Below are 15,667 nucleotides of genomic sequence, written 5' to 3'. Positions count from 1 at the left end.
AAACTCAAGGGGAAAAGTCAAATGGTGTAAAATAATCATGGGGAAGAATCAGCAGAAAAACTCTGGTAACATGAATAACCAAAATAGAACAACCCCTCCAAGGAAAGATATGGCAGATGTAACTGAAGATCCCATTTGTAACCAGCTGGCCAAGATGTCAGAAATCGAATTCAGAATTTGGATTGCGAACAAGATTAATAGAATGGAGGAAAATTTGGAATTAGAAATTCAAGGAGCAATTCAAAAGTCAGAATTAGAAATTCGAGGAGAAATTCAAAAGTTGTCTCAAGAATTTAAAGACAAAACCACCAAAGATTTTGACGCACTAAAGCAAGAACTTGCAACCCTCAAAGATATGAAAAATACAGTAGAATCCCTCAGTAACAGAGTGGAGCAAGCACAAGAAAGGATTTCTGACACTGAAGACAAAGCTACTGAACGCTCCCAAACTCTCAAAGAGGAAGAGAAATGGAGAGCAAAAATGGATCATTCTCTCAGAGAGCTCTGGGATAATTCAAAGAAGGCTAATATCTGACTCATTGGAATCCCTAAAAGTGATGAAGTGGCCTCGCAAGGCACAGAGGCCCATCTCCATGAAATTATAAAAGAGAATTTTCCAGACATGCCAAGATATTCTGAAATTCAGATAGCAGACAGTTTCAGAACCCCTGCACGACTCAATCCTAATAAGACATCCCCCAGGCATATAATAATTAACTTCACTAAAGTTAATATGAAGAAGAAAATTCTGAAAGCAGCCACATGTAAGAAATCCATAACCTACAAAGAGACGAATATTAGAATGTCTGCAGATCTCTCTGTTGAAACCTTTCAAGCCAGAAGAGGGTAGTCATCAACTTTTAATCTCCTAAAACAAAATAACTTTCAACCCTGGATCCTGTATCCAGCTAAACTGAGTTTCATTTATGATGGAGAAATTAAATACTTTAATGACATTGATATATTGAAGAAATTTGCCATAACCAAACCAGCTCTTCAGGATATTCTCAGACCTATCCTCCGTATGACCAGCCCAATCCTCTACCACAAATGTAAACTCACTCAGAAACTTTTCATCAAACTCCAACTTCCACAATGGTGAAAGGATTAAAAATGTCCACTGGACTTTTGAAAAACTTGATATCCAAAATTTTACCAGACTTATCAATATTCTCCATTAATGTAATGGCTTAAACTGTCCTCTAAAGAGGCACAGGTTAGCTGACTGGATACAAAAACTCAGGCCAGATATTTGCTGCATACAAGAGTCACATCTTACATTAAAAGATAAATATAGATCAGGGTGAAAGGATGGTCGTCCATATTTCAGGCAAATTGTAAACAGAAAAAAGCAGGTGTTGAAATTCTATTTGCAGACACAATAGGCTTTAAACCAAAAGTAAGGAAGGATAAGAATGGTCACTTCATATTTGTTAAAGGTAATACTCAATATAATGAGATGTCAATTATTAATATTTATGCACCTAACCAGAATGCGCCTCAATTTATAAGAGAAACTCTAACAGACATGAGCAACTTGATTTCCTCCAGCTCCATAATAGTTGGAAATGTCAACACTTCTTTGGCAGTGTTGGATCAATCCTCCAACAAGAAGCTGAGCAAAGAAATCTTAGATTTAAACCTAACCATTCAACATTTGGATTTAGCAGACATCTAGAGAACATTTCATCCCAACAAAACTGAATACACATACTTCTCATCAGCCCATGGAACATACTCCAAAGTCGATCACATCTTAGGTCACAAGTCTAACCTCAGTAAATTTAAGGGAATAGAAATTATGCCTTGCATCTTTATTCCACTATGAAATAAAAGTTGAACTCAGTAACAACAGGAATCTGCATACTCATAAAAAAACATGGAAGTTAAATAACCTTATGATGAATGATAGCTGGGTCATAGATGAGATTAAGAAGGAAACTGCTGGGCAGTGCCTGTGGCTCAGTCAGTAAGGCACCGGCCCCATATACGGAGGGTGACGGGTTCAAACCCAGCCCCGGCCAAACTGCAACCAAAAAAAATAGCCGGGCATTGTGGCAGGCACCTGTAGTCCCAGCTACTCGGGAGGCTGAGGCAAGAGAATCGCTTAAGCCCAGGATTTGGAGGTTGCTGTGAGTTGTGTGAGGCCACGGCACTCTACCAAGGGCCATAAAGTGAGACTCTGTCTCTACAAAAAAAAAAAAGAAGGAAATTGCTAAAACAGAGACATAGACACTTGGAATCAAATTGAAAACCAAGACATGAAACTAACATCTTACAACCACCTAATCTTCAATAAACCAAACAAGAACATACCTTGGAGGAAAGACTCCCCATTCAATAAATGGTGTTGGGAGAACTGGATGTCTACATGTAAAAGACTGAAACTGGACCCACACCTTTCCCCACTCACAAAAATTGATTCAAAATGGATAAAGCAGAAAGAGGGACGGATGGAGGGGGTGGGGCCTTGGTGTGTGTCACACTTTATGGGGACAAGACATGATTGCAAGAGGACTTTATCTAACAATTGCAATCAGTGTAACCTGGCTTATCGTACCCTCAATGAATCCCCAACAATAAAAAAAAAAAAGAGGAAATTGCCAAATTTTTGGAACAAAACGACAATGAAGACATGAGTTATCAGAACCTCTGAGATATGGCATAGGCAGTCCTAAGAGGGAAATTTATAGCACTGCAAGCCTTCCTCAAGAGAACGGAAAGAGAGGACGTTAACAACTTAATGGGACATCTCACGCAACTGGAAAAGGAAGAACATTCCAACCCCAAACCCAGGAGAAGCAAAGAAATAACCAAAAATAGAGAAAAATTAAATGAAATTGAAAACAAAAGAATTATACAACAGATCAATAAATCAAAAAGTTGGTTTTTTGAAAAGGTCAATAAAATAAACCTTTAGATAACCTAACCAGGACATAAAGAGTAAAATCTCTAATCTTATCAATCACAAACGACAAAGACGAAATAACAACAGACTCCCCAGAAATCCAAAAAGTCCTTAATGAATATTACAAGAAACTTTATTCTCAGAAATACGAAAATCTGAAGGAAAATGACCAATACTTGGAAGCACGTCACCTTCCAAGACTTAGCCAGAATCAAGTGGAAATGTTGAACAGGCCAATATCAAGTTCTGAAATAGCATCAACCATATAAAATCTCCCTAAAAAGAAAAGCCCGGGACCAGATGGCTTCACGTCAGAATTCTACCAAACCTTTAAAGAGGAACTAGTACCTATATTACTCAACCTGTTCCAAAATGTAGAAAAAGAAGGAACTCTACCCAATACGTTCTGTGAAGGAAACATCACCCTGATCCCCAAACCAGAAAAAGACCCAACAAGAAAATTATAGACCAATATCACTAAATGAATATAGATGCAAAAATATTCAACAAGATCCTAACAAACAGAATCCAGCAACACATCAAACAAATTATACATCATGACAAAGTTGGTTTTATCCCAGCGTCTCAAGGCGATTCAATATACGTAAATCTGTAAGTATAATTCAGCACATAAACAAATTAAAAACAAAGACCGTATGATTCTCTCAATTGATGCAAAGAAGCTTTTGATAATATACAGCATCCCTTCATGATCAGAACACTTAAGAAAATTGGTATAGAAGGGACATTTCTTCAACTGAGAGAGGTCATCTACAGCAAAGCCAGAGCCAATATCATATTGAATGGAGTTAAACTCAAAACATTTCAACTCAGATCAGGAACCAGACAAGGCTGCCCATTGTCTCCACTGCTCTTTAACATTGTAATGGAAGTTTTAGCCACCACAATTAGGGTAGAAAAGGCTATCAAGGCTATCCATATAGGGTCAGAAGAGATCAAACTTTCGCTCTTCACAGATGATATCATCGTATATCTGGAAAACACCAGGGATTCTACTACAAAACTCTTAGAAGTGATCAAGGAATACAGCAGCATCTCAGGTTACAAAATCAACATTCATAAATTGGTAGACTTTATATATACCAACAATAGTCAAGCTGAAAAAAAAGTTCAGGACTCTATTCCATTCACAGTAGTGCCAAAAAAGATGAAATATTTGGGAGTTTATCTAACAAAGGACATGAAAGATATAAAGAGAACTATGAAACTCTAAGAAAAGAAATAGCTGAAAATGTTAACAAATGGAAAAACATACCAGGCTCATGGCTGGGAAGAATCAACATTGTTAAAATGTCCATACTACCCAAAGCAATATACAATTTTAATGCAATCCCTATTAAAGCTCCACTGTCATATTTTAAAGATCTTGAAAAAATAATACTTCGTTTTATATGGAATCAGAAAATACCTTGAATAGCCAAAACATTACTCAGAAATAAAAACAAAGTAGGTGGAATCATGCTACCCGACCTGAGACTATACTATAAATCGACAGCGATCAAATCTGCATGGTACTGGCATAAAAACAGAGAAGAAGATGTCTGCAACAGAATAGAGAACCAAGAGATGAATCCAGCTACTTACCACTATTTGATGTTTGACAAGCCAATTAAAAACATTCAGTGGGGAAGATTCCCTATTTAACAAATGGTGCTGGGTGAACTGGCTGGCTACCTAAAGAAGACTGAAACTGGATCCACACCTTTCACCATTAACTAAGATAGACTCTCACTGGATTAAAGATTTAAACTTAAGACATGAAACTATAAAAATACTAGAAGAAAGTGCAGGGAAAACCCTTGAAGAAATCAATCCAGGCGAGTATTTTATGAGGAGGACCCCCTGGGCAATTGAAGCAGCTTCAAAAATACACTACTGGGACCTGATCAAACTAAACAGCTTCTGCACAGCCAAGAACACAGTAAGTAAAGCAAGCAGACAGCCCTCAGAATGGGAGAAGATACTTGCAGGTTATGTCTCTGACAAAGGTTTAATAACCAGAATCCACAGAGAACTCAAATGTTTAAGCAAGAAAAGAACAAGTGATCCCATCGCAGGCTGGGCAAGGGACTTGAAGAGAAACTTCTCTGAAGAAGAGAGGTGCACGGCCTACAGACATATGAAAAAATACTCATCAGCTTTAATCATCAGAGAAATGCAAATTAAAAATACTTTGAGATACCATCTAACTCCAGTAAGATTAGTCCAAATCACAAAATCCTAAGGCCAGAGATGTTGGCGTGGATGTGGAGAAAAGAAAACACTTCTACACTGCTGATGGGAATGTAAATTAATACATTCCTTTTTGAAAGATGTTTGGAGAATACTTAGAGATCTAAAAATAGATCTGCCATTCAATCCTACAATTCTTCTACTAGGTATATACCCAGAAGACCAAGAATCCCATTATAACAAAAGTATTTGTACCAGAATGTTTATTGCAGCCCAATTCATAATTGCTAAGTCATAGAAAAAGCCCAAGTGCCCATCGATCCATGAATGGATTAATGAATTGTGGTATATGTACACCATGGAATATTATGCAGCCTTAAAGAAAGATGGGAGAATTTACCTCTTTATGTTTACATGGATGGAGCTGGAACATACTCTTCTTAGTAAAGTATTTCAAGAATGGAAGGAAAAGTATCCAATGTACTCAGCCCTACTATGAAACTAATTTATGGCTTTCATATGAAAGCTATAACCCAGTTATAACCTAAGAATATGGGGAAGGGGGAGAGGGAGGGAAGGGAGGGAGGAGGATGGGCGGAGGGAGGGTGATTGGTGGGATTACACCTACGGTTCATCTTGCAAGGGTACATGTGAAACTTAGTAAATGTAGAATATGAATGTCTTAACATAATAACTAAGAAAATGCTAGGAAGGCTATGTTAACCCGTGTGATGAAAATGTTTCAGACGATCTATAAAACCAGTGTATGGTGCCCCATGATCGCGTTAATGTACACGGCTATGATTTAATAATAAAAAAAAAATAGATAAACAAAAATAAAAAGAAAGGCTGTTTTGTCTATGTTGAAAGTCTGTTATTTAATGTAGCTACTTTCACCCATTACCTTAGCTAGACCTTCTGGATAACTTGCTGCAATTTCTACATCAGCACCTGCTGCTTCACCTTACACTTCTATTATCGAGACATTTTCTTTCCCTAAGTTTGAACCTTTGGCTTCAAACTTTTCTTCTGTAGCTCCCTAACCTTTCTCAGGCTTCACAGAATTGAAGAGAGTGAGAGTCTTGCTCTGGATTAGGCTTTGGCTTAAGGGGATGCTGGGGCTGCTTTGATATTTCATCCAGACCATTCAAACAATCTTGTTTCATGAGCAGTAAGACTGTTTTGCTTTCTTATCATTCCTGTGTTTGCTGCAACAGCATTTTTAATTTCCTTCAAAAATTTTTCATTTGTATTCAACTTCAACTTTGCCATTTAGTGCAAGAGGCTTAGCTTTTGTCTTATATCTCAGCCTTTGACATGCCTTCCTCATTAAGCTTAATCATTTCTAACTTTTTTTTTTTTTTTTGGGTGACAAGAGTCTCACTCTGTCATACTGGGTACTATGTAGAGTGCCATGGTGGCACTGCAGCTCACAGCAATCTCAAACCTGGGCTCAAGAGAACCTCCTGCCTCAGCCTCTCAAGTAGCTGGGACTATAGGTGCCCAACAACACCTGGCTAGTTTTTCTATTTTTAGTGGAGGTGGGGTCTCACTCATTTCTAGCTTTTGATTTAAAGTGGGATGTGTGACTCTCTCTTTCACCTGAATGCTTAAGAGGGTGATATGGGGTTATCAACTGGCCTAATTTTAATATTGCTGTGTCTCAAGGAATAGGCAGGCCCGAGGACAAGGAGAGAGATAGGACGGGGGCTGGTCTGTGGAGCAGTCAGCACAAAAACATTTATGGATTAACTTCACTGTCTTATATGGTTTATGGCATCCCAAAACATTACAATGATAACCTCCAGATTACTGATCACAAACTACCATAAAAGGTATAATAATAATTTAAAAGTCTGAAATATTGCGAGATTTACCAAAATGTGACAAAGAAGAAGTGAGCACATGCTCTTGGAAAAATGGCACTGAAAGGCTTCCTTGACGCAGGGTTGCCACAAACTTTCAGTTAAAAAAAAAAAAAAAAAAAGCAGTATCTATAAAGTACAATGAAGCAACATCGTATGCCTGTATTTTGCTTCTTACCATAAATATGGTCACTAAACTCATACAGATAGAGCTGTAGACATATATGAAAGTAAGAGAAAAAATCACAGCATAATCTCATTTGATATGATAGGTAGCATAAAAGTAACTATTACAGAAGATAACTAACTTGTCTACATGTTTCACAAGGACCTCGGTGACAACGCTGTGAACATCTATGGATTCCGCATTCAAGTACTTTGTCACAACTGTCCCCACAAGTTGGTACATCTTCTGTACAAGGCAAAGAAAACCCTAAAAACATACAAAAGGTCATGGTTAATAACAGGATACAATATTAAGCACTACCAAAATACCATGTTCTTTAGACTCCCTAAAGCCTTTCAGACAATAAATTTTTGCATCAAGACAATTAGAAAAAATTAACTTTAATGAAAATAACCCCTAACATCTGGAAGTTTATTATGCCTTTCAAAAAGAAAAGCACGGGATGCGGGTGGCGCCTGTGGCTCAACGGGTAGGGTGCTGGTCCCATATGCCGGAGGTGGCGGGTTCAAGCCCAGCCCTGGCCAAAAATAAAAAAAATAAAAAAAAAAAAAAAGAAAAGCATGGGATGCATGCCTATGATCCCAGCAGTTTGGGAGGCTGAAGCAGCAGGATCACCTGAAGCCAGGAGTTTAAAACCAGCCTGTGCACCATAGTGAGGCCTCTGTCTCTATAAAAACCGGAAAAGTTAGCCAGGCCTGGGGGCGTGTGTCTATAGTTCCAGATACATAGGAGGCTGAGGCAGAAGGATCTCCTGACCCCAGGTTGCCGTAAGCTGTGACTGTGCCACTAAACTCCAACCTGGGTGACAAAACAAGACTCTGTCTCAAAAAAATTACAAAAGAAATTTGTAATTACAAAAGAGAAAAAGAAATCTGACAAAACAAGACTCTGTCTCAAAAAAATTACAAAAGAAATTTGTAATTACAAAAGAGAAAAAGAAATTTAAGACATGACAAGTTACCATCCTCGACACACACATCTTCATGGGCTGTGAAATAGTCATCTAAAGAAATGAGTAAGACTACGTAAACCTTTATGAAGAATTTTCCTAACACACAGTCTTACTCAAAAATCTGCTCTTAACCACCTCACAGTAAGAAAATAAAGATGTAGAGTTTAAAATACCTTAAAACGCAGATTTAATATAAGTACATTGTGGCAACTATTAGAAATAATCTTATACATACGATGCAGGTATTTGTGGAGACTCAAGGAAGCAACTTAAACTGCAATCCTACTATGCCTTTATCTAAAAGCAGCCAAAAATAAATTCACCCATAACCTATTAACACAACAGCCGCCCTCCTTATCAGTAACACCCATCAGAGTGGTACATTTGTTACAAATGATGAACTTATACTGACACATCATAGTCAGCCAAACACTATAGTTTATATTAGGGTGCACTCTTGGTATCGTACATTTTATGGGTTTGGACAAGTGCGAAATAACATGTCCATATCATAGTGCCACACGGTGGAGTTCCACTGCCCTAAAAAATCTTCCATGTTTTGCCTATTCAGTTGTCCCTCTCCCCAAACCCCAGGAAAACACTGATCTTTTTACTATCTCCACAGTTCTGACTTTTCCAGAATGTCTATAGTTGAAGTTCTATATACAGTATGCAGCCTTTTCAGACTGGCTTCTTTCATTTAATAAAACACATTTAAATTCCCTGGAGGATGCCTTCTTTCACAGCTTAATAGCTCATTTCTTTGGGGAAAAAAACAAAAAACATTCTTGGCTCGGTGCCCATAACTTAAGTGGCTAGGGCGCCAGCAACATACACTAGAGCTGGTGGGTTTAAATCCAGCCCAGGCCTGCCAAACAACAACAACTACAACCAAAAAATAGCCAGGCATTGTGGCGAGCACCTATAGTCCCAGCTACTTGGGAGGCTGAGGCAAGAGAATCTTTAAAGCCCCAAGAGTTGAAGGTTGCTGTGAACTATGATGCCACAGCGCTCTACCCACAGGGACAGCTTAAGACTCTGTCTCAAAAAAAGAAAAAAAAAAAATTCTTACTTGATTTCTGACATGGACAGAACCTTTTCCCAGATCGAGGACATTCTCCACAAGCACCAACATGGCAAACTTGCTCACATGTATGATTACCACAGGGCAGAGTTCTCCCACATACCTAAAATAAATGCAGCAAGTATTAGTGAAGGATTTAAAAGTCAACAAAAAAGACTTTATACAAGACATTCATTTCTCATTCACAAATAAACTTATGTCCCTCGGATTACACTCTATCTTACGTAGGTGTCATACGTATGTACATGCATATGCAGATATACACACATGTACACACACACATGCATATGTATGTACACACACAGAATTCCTATGCACCAGAGTGTATTTTAAAAAATATAATACAAGAAAAAAATTACACAGAGTTTCATGTGGCCATCCACAAAAGATTTCCAATTAGCATTATAACCATACCAGTTCTAGGACAAGCAACCTAATGAAAAATCAATCTTACTTACTCAATTGGCCTAACTCAAAATGGGAGTATTGGTTGAAAGAGAATAAAAAAGAGGAAAAGGAAAAGTGCTGGTGAGAAAAGGCACAAATGTTCTGAATTCAAAATTCAATAGCCATTACTTTGAAAAAAAAACTTCCTTCAGGGCAGCACCTGTGCTTCAGTGAGTAGGGCGCAGGCCCCATATACCGAGGATGGCAGGTTGGAACCTGGCCCCAGCCAGCTAAAACAGCAATGAGAATTGCAACAAAATATAGCCAGGCATTGTGGCGGGCACCTGTAGTCCCAGCTACCTGGGAGGCTAAGGCGAAAGAATCGCTTAAGCCCAAGATTTGGAGATTGCTGTGAGCTGTGACGCCACAGCATTCTACCAAGGGTGACAAAGTGAGACTCTGTCTCAAAAGAAAAAATAAAAAAGAAAACTTCCTTCAATAATTAAATGTAATTATATTAAAAAGTAGTTTCCTAAAACATGATATAATTCATGTGAATTGCTATTCTTCCTCACCTTCTAGCTAATGAAACCTAATTAGCATTTCTGCTTTACAGGTGTTCACACCTTGCATGCTCTTTTATACGCAACCCCCAAATGCACATCTACCTACTTGATCACAGTGCCACAGGGGACTTGAACAGCTTCTTTCAGCTACTTTTTTGCCACAGACACACTTTTGTCTACTAACTCTTGGACAGGGCTGACAACTTCCTAAAACCAGAATGATCAATTAGCGCAGAAACATTATAAAAGCAATAGAGATTGCTTTGACTTTTACTTAGAAAATCAGAACATCTAACAGCTAAGGCTTTTACCTGCATGACAAGGATTTTCACACTTATGTTGTCCACAAAGCAACTTCCGTCCACATGGCAGCTGGCAGGACCATTCCTTGGCACTGCACCTACGAGGGATAGGTTTTGCTTTCTTACAGTAACAGGTAGTTGTGACCGTCTTTGGACAAGGAGGGCAGGGCCCTAGAATCCAATGAAAGGGAAAAAAAAATTTGAAGTCAAAAACTGAAACTTTCAATTTCTATACCTCTCAGTAATTTCCAGAGCCTTTTTTAGTGATACTTTAAAAGGCAATCCCTTTTCAATATTTTTTCATAACAAACTTAACTTCTAAATACAACTTTCACAGTTTTTTTGTTTGTTTGGTTGGTTGGTTTTTTTGCCTTAACAAACGAAGAAATAACCCATCCCAAACAATTAAAAATGTAATATACAACAGAACTCACCTGGATGACAGAGAAGTAAACACTTATGGCCACAAGGAGGTTTAAACTCTCTCTCACACACTTGGCCACATGAATGAGGCACGAGCCACGGATCCAAAGGTGGGTCTTCTACCTTCCCACAGTAGCAATAGTACCTACTAGGTGTTTCAGACCGTTTGTATTCAAACCTACATTTCGGACTATAAGGAAGAATAAAATTATTAAAGTTAATTTCACCTTTAAAAGCAAAACAAGAGCCAAGAATATAAATACACTTAGTAACAGCATATTCTATTCAAGTAGCTTCATGTGAAGGAATTTTCTGCTGGATCTTTACATGAGTAAAAAAGAATTACCTTATTAAAACCTACTTCAACCAACTAGAACAACTATGTACAATCCTGAGATGATGGAATTGTTTTGTACCTGTACTGTCCAATACAGTAGCCATTAGCCACTAAGGCTAGTCAGCGCCTGAAATGTGGTTGGTTAATGCTCACACTATGAAAGAATTTTTTATAATTTTCAAAAATTTAAATAGCTACATACGACTAATTGCAACACATATCTAGAATACAGCTATAAAAAGAAGGCAACATGAGCTTTCCACTAGCCACTTGAAATTTATTCTTGAGGTATTTGTCCTGATTTTTATAAAGTTCAATGTCTTTTAAAGTTTGGCTATATGGTTTAAAAATAAATAAATTAGCAACCTCCAACAGAAGAGAGAAGTCAGGTTACAGGTAGACAACACAACAAGAAACATGACTAAAATCCAGAATTAAAGAAAACTTGAAAGGAAATAATTTCATAATTTTCAGCATCTAATACAAAATAGATACAATTGAAATATGCCTAAATAAAAGTTCAAATACTGTTTCATATTCTCTGCTAAAGCAGAAAGAGTTTTAACGTACAACTTAAAATGAGTAAGTTTTGATAGTCGAAGTGCTAACCTTCCACTCTACCAAAAATTTACTTGTACATCATCATACGTCATTTCATTCTCAGAAGATGCTCTAACCCCACCTCCTCATAAAGGAGCTCACTATGCTAGAAAACACTTTCATGTCATCCCCTGAATTCCTTTTAAAGCATACACAGTACACAGAGAGTCCCAAAAAGTGGTATACACATTTTAAATTTAAAAAAAAAAACTGTATTAAAACTATAATACTCAAGACACATTTGACTTCTGCAACTACAAGGGGTGCCCAAACGTGACTTGTATTCATCTTCTGTTACTGATAAGTACTGAGGATTATAATTTTAATAGTTTCTTTCTTAAAATGTGTATACATTTTTTAATACCTTCTGTATTTTCATTGTCACAAGAACATGTTGTTTCCAAATAACACATAAATATTCCAAATAACCAAAAGATTATTTGTTTTTGTAATTAAAAGGCAAAAACAAAATACATCTCATCTGAAATAAATAATTGGCATTTTGTTGGAAGAGTTAAATTTTCCTTTACTAAAGGAAAAATGTCTACCGTTTCTCTAACTTAGTGTTGAGTGGGACAAGTATTTTTAATTAGCTTAGATATGAATGGCTAATAGGCAACTCACGACACCTTGACACTGCCCATCAGCACCCACTGAACTTTCCCAGAGAGGGCAATATGTGCAAATGCATGAGTTTTATTTAAAATGAAGAGATGCCAACAAGGTCTTGTTCATAAGCAACATTTTAGTAGAAATACGCATTTAAAAATTTTTACTTTCATAAAATAACTAATTTAAAACAATTAACATTTTCATCAAGTTCTAGCTCCATCCCAATAAGAAGGAACCCCAAACGTCATTTATTTTCTTTTTAAAAAAATATAAACTATGGAATGCAAAGATACTGCACAGCTGGTTGAATATTTGTTCCTTTTAGATTTAGGAGAAAAGTAACAGTTCGTTATTCTTTTTTTTTTTTTTTTTTAAGAGACAGAGTCTCTCACTTTATCACCGTCGATATTGCCATGGCGTAACAGCTCACAGCAACCTCCAGCTCTTGGGCTTAGACGATTCTCTTGCGTCAGCCTCCCAAGAAGCTGGGACTACAGGTGCCCGCCACAATGCCCAGCTATTTTTTGTTGTTGTTGCGGTTTGGCGGGGCTGGGTTTGAACCCACCACTTTCAGTATTACGGGTCTGACGCCCTACTCACTGAGCCACAGGCGCCACCCAGCTCGTTATTCTTTTAACTGGTACTTTCCATCCCCATGGCAAAATAATTACTTAAAATAGAAGTGAGAAGGGCAAGATGAGAAAAAGGATGTGTTAAAATCTCTACAACTAACAAGTCGGAATAGCTGGTTAATTCTATACCTTTTAAATACTAGAATCCCTCCACTACAAATAACAAGTATATAGCAGCAAAACTATATAGACTTGGAAATTTAAAACTGTTTGAAAGAAGTGTGAATTCAATAAAGAGAAAACAAATAACACATCCAAAAGCAGGATCATGAGAAAGAACTCAGTTGAAAAAACGTAAAAAACACTGAATTTGGAAATCAGAAATCTTAGGGTTCAAATCCTGGCTCCAGCGCTTAAATTAGAGGAAGAAGAGCCTGAATGTATTATTTCTCTTCAACTAACTTCAAATATTCTGATTGGTAACTGGGGAATTAAATCTCTCACACATCGTCAAGAATTATTTTTACAAAGTAGCTACTATATATAAAACGTTTTTAAAACTACACCACCACAATTTTCTAAATGTTATCAGTATTTATAGTAATAAAAGGAGGCTGGATATGGATCCAGATTTTATAAGACCTGAATCTTACACAATTTGGAAGGCCTCTGTTAAGAAAAAACACACAATTATAAACGTAAAATTAGTTACGGAAGTTATAAAATGTGAACACACAAGAGACCCTGAAGGTTATGTTTCATCACCTTGACAGTAAATCTATCTATCTGGGATGGGAGTATGGATAAATTTCTTATCGTCTTTATTTAGCAGAGATATAGAATTTCCACCTCCCAACTCTTTCTAGAAATATAATAGAAGTTCAAGATCAAATAATCATCAATAAAAAACAAATAAAATACGTGTAGAAAAATTAATGCATACACCTGCAGTTTTGAGATTTTGAGAATAAAACTAAGAAGCCTATGATCAAAATATGTTAGATGACAGTCTTGTCCAATGTAATGCTCATGTACACTGATGGCAATCCTTAGTGAGAAGTTCCAGGATTATGAATGATTCTCAGTTCTACAGAAAAGTCATTTATAGGGATAATTAGGGAACTGTTTTGCACAGGAAAAAAATAAAATCTGACCGATTTATTATTTAATAGTTATTAAAAAGAACTAGTTATAAAAACTGGGGAGAAAAAAGCCATTATCAAGGTTCCATGGCATCACAAATCAAAGGACTAAATGAAAGCCCAACATGGAGATTGAAACCAGTAAAACAATTTATAATCTACAATTTTCATTTATTCTACAATTTAATAATCCAACTAATTAGAAAAGTTACCAAGGCCAGGGATAATCTCTCTTTCCAAAATCATCATCTGTCAAAGGAGAAGATACAAGAAACTGGCTATCTTTAGCCCACTTCTGGATACAGGGCATATGAAATATACAGAAACATCCTGAACAGCTCCAAACCTATGACAAAGGTATCAGAAATTAATATGTATGCAATGATTTGTCTTTGTTAATTCCATAATACTTTAAAATAAGCATCACACTAAATTAGTTTCAACAGCTACCTAAGGATTAAAGGGAAAAAAAATCTTTCCTTCCAGCATTAAATAGGAGAAATGTTATTTATAAAAATGTATGTAAGTGTAAAACACTTTAAAGAAAAATATTAATCACAAAGATTCATTCAGCTAAAATAACTACTTCTAATATTCTGTAAGGTGTCCAACTTTTTTATACAGTATTACCTCTGTAAGTTGACCACTCAGGATTGTAACAAAATGGTCAAATACAGAGGTGCTCAACATAAGGGTTCTAGGCCTCCAGTCTGACGTGTACATGTGGTACATGTCTGGTCTATGAATATTAGGTCAACTTAAGGAGGTCAAGGAAGGGAGATGGTCAACTATAAAGGTTCTAGTATAATTTAAAATTTTAAGAAATTAATTTTTTATTTATTTTAATATCTAAGTTAATTTTTAAAATCTCTAATACTCTGATATAATTAATAAAAATCAGTTCTTTTCTCCTAAAATTTTACAACTGTTTGATAAAATATTGCATATTGCATAAGTTAGCAATGGCACAAAAAATAAAAAAGTCAATTTCTTAGTTTGGGTGACCCCAAAAGCAATACCTCAGATAAGAACTTGGATGCAAAAGTGAGAGGATAAGACAGGCAAGAGGAAATGTCAATCAATGACACATTGTTCGGTTGATTACCACTGAGGGTCACAGAAGAGCCATCCAGTAGGGGATTCCCTCTGAGAGACCATGTTAAACATGACTTGGACCACCTCAGCTCCACTCCCTAATGGACAGGAAGCTGAGGCATTTGTCCACCACTTTCCCATGGTAAAATGCTGCCCCAAGGGGCATTAAATCTCTGGTGGTTCTGTTCTCGCTCAATCATTTCCCAAGAAGAAAACTTTAAGGCAGGAAAAACCAAACATGGCAAATACTTATGGTGGAATTATATCCACATGCAGAGAAACTTAGTTCGCTGCGGTTGAAATCAGAGTAGGCCACAAGACATAGCCAACCAAAGGTGTCTCCATTTGCTACACTCACCCACCAACCTGAGCATATTAACCTTCAGATTCACTTTACATGACCAACTCATTTCATGTGGCCTGATTTTCTTTCTCTAGCAAT

The 15,667-nt window shown here is 36.9% G+C and overlaps 1 protein-coding gene across 3 annotated transcripts in view; it reads right to left on the bottom strand.

Annotated features, from left to right (window-relative positions):
• Nucleotides 1-15,667, bottom strand: part of NFXL1 (nuclear transcription factor, X-box binding like 1) — an 80,538-nt gene that overhangs the window by 55,481 nt on the left and 9,390 nt on the right. For all 3 annotated transcript variants that reach the window (XM_053578117.1, XM_053578116.1, XM_053578115.1), the window contains exons 5-10: nt 14,343-14,476; nt 10,879-11,057; nt 10,454-10,615; nt 10,249-10,349; nt 9,178-9,292; nt 7,275-7,399 (exon numbers count right to left, since the gene is read on the bottom strand). In XM_053578117.1, coding sequence (XP_053434092.1) covers nt 7,275-7,399; nt 9,178-9,292; nt 10,249-10,349; nt 10,454-10,615; nt 10,879-11,057; nt 14,343-14,476 — 816 coding nt within the window. The remainder of the gene's footprint in view (nt 1-7,274; nt 7,400-9,177; nt 9,293-10,248; nt 10,350-10,453; nt 10,616-10,878; nt 11,058-14,342; nt 14,477-15,667) is intronic.

The sequence above is a fragment of the Nycticebus coucang genome, chromosome 23, assembly GCF_027406575.1.
Source record: "Nycticebus coucang isolate mNycCou1 chromosome 23, mNycCou1.pri, whole genome shotgun sequence".
Lineage (NCBI taxonomy): Eukaryota > Metazoa > Chordata > Mammalia > Primates > Lorisidae > Nycticebus > Nycticebus coucang.
This window is presented reverse-complemented; position numbering and strand designations above follow the sequence as displayed.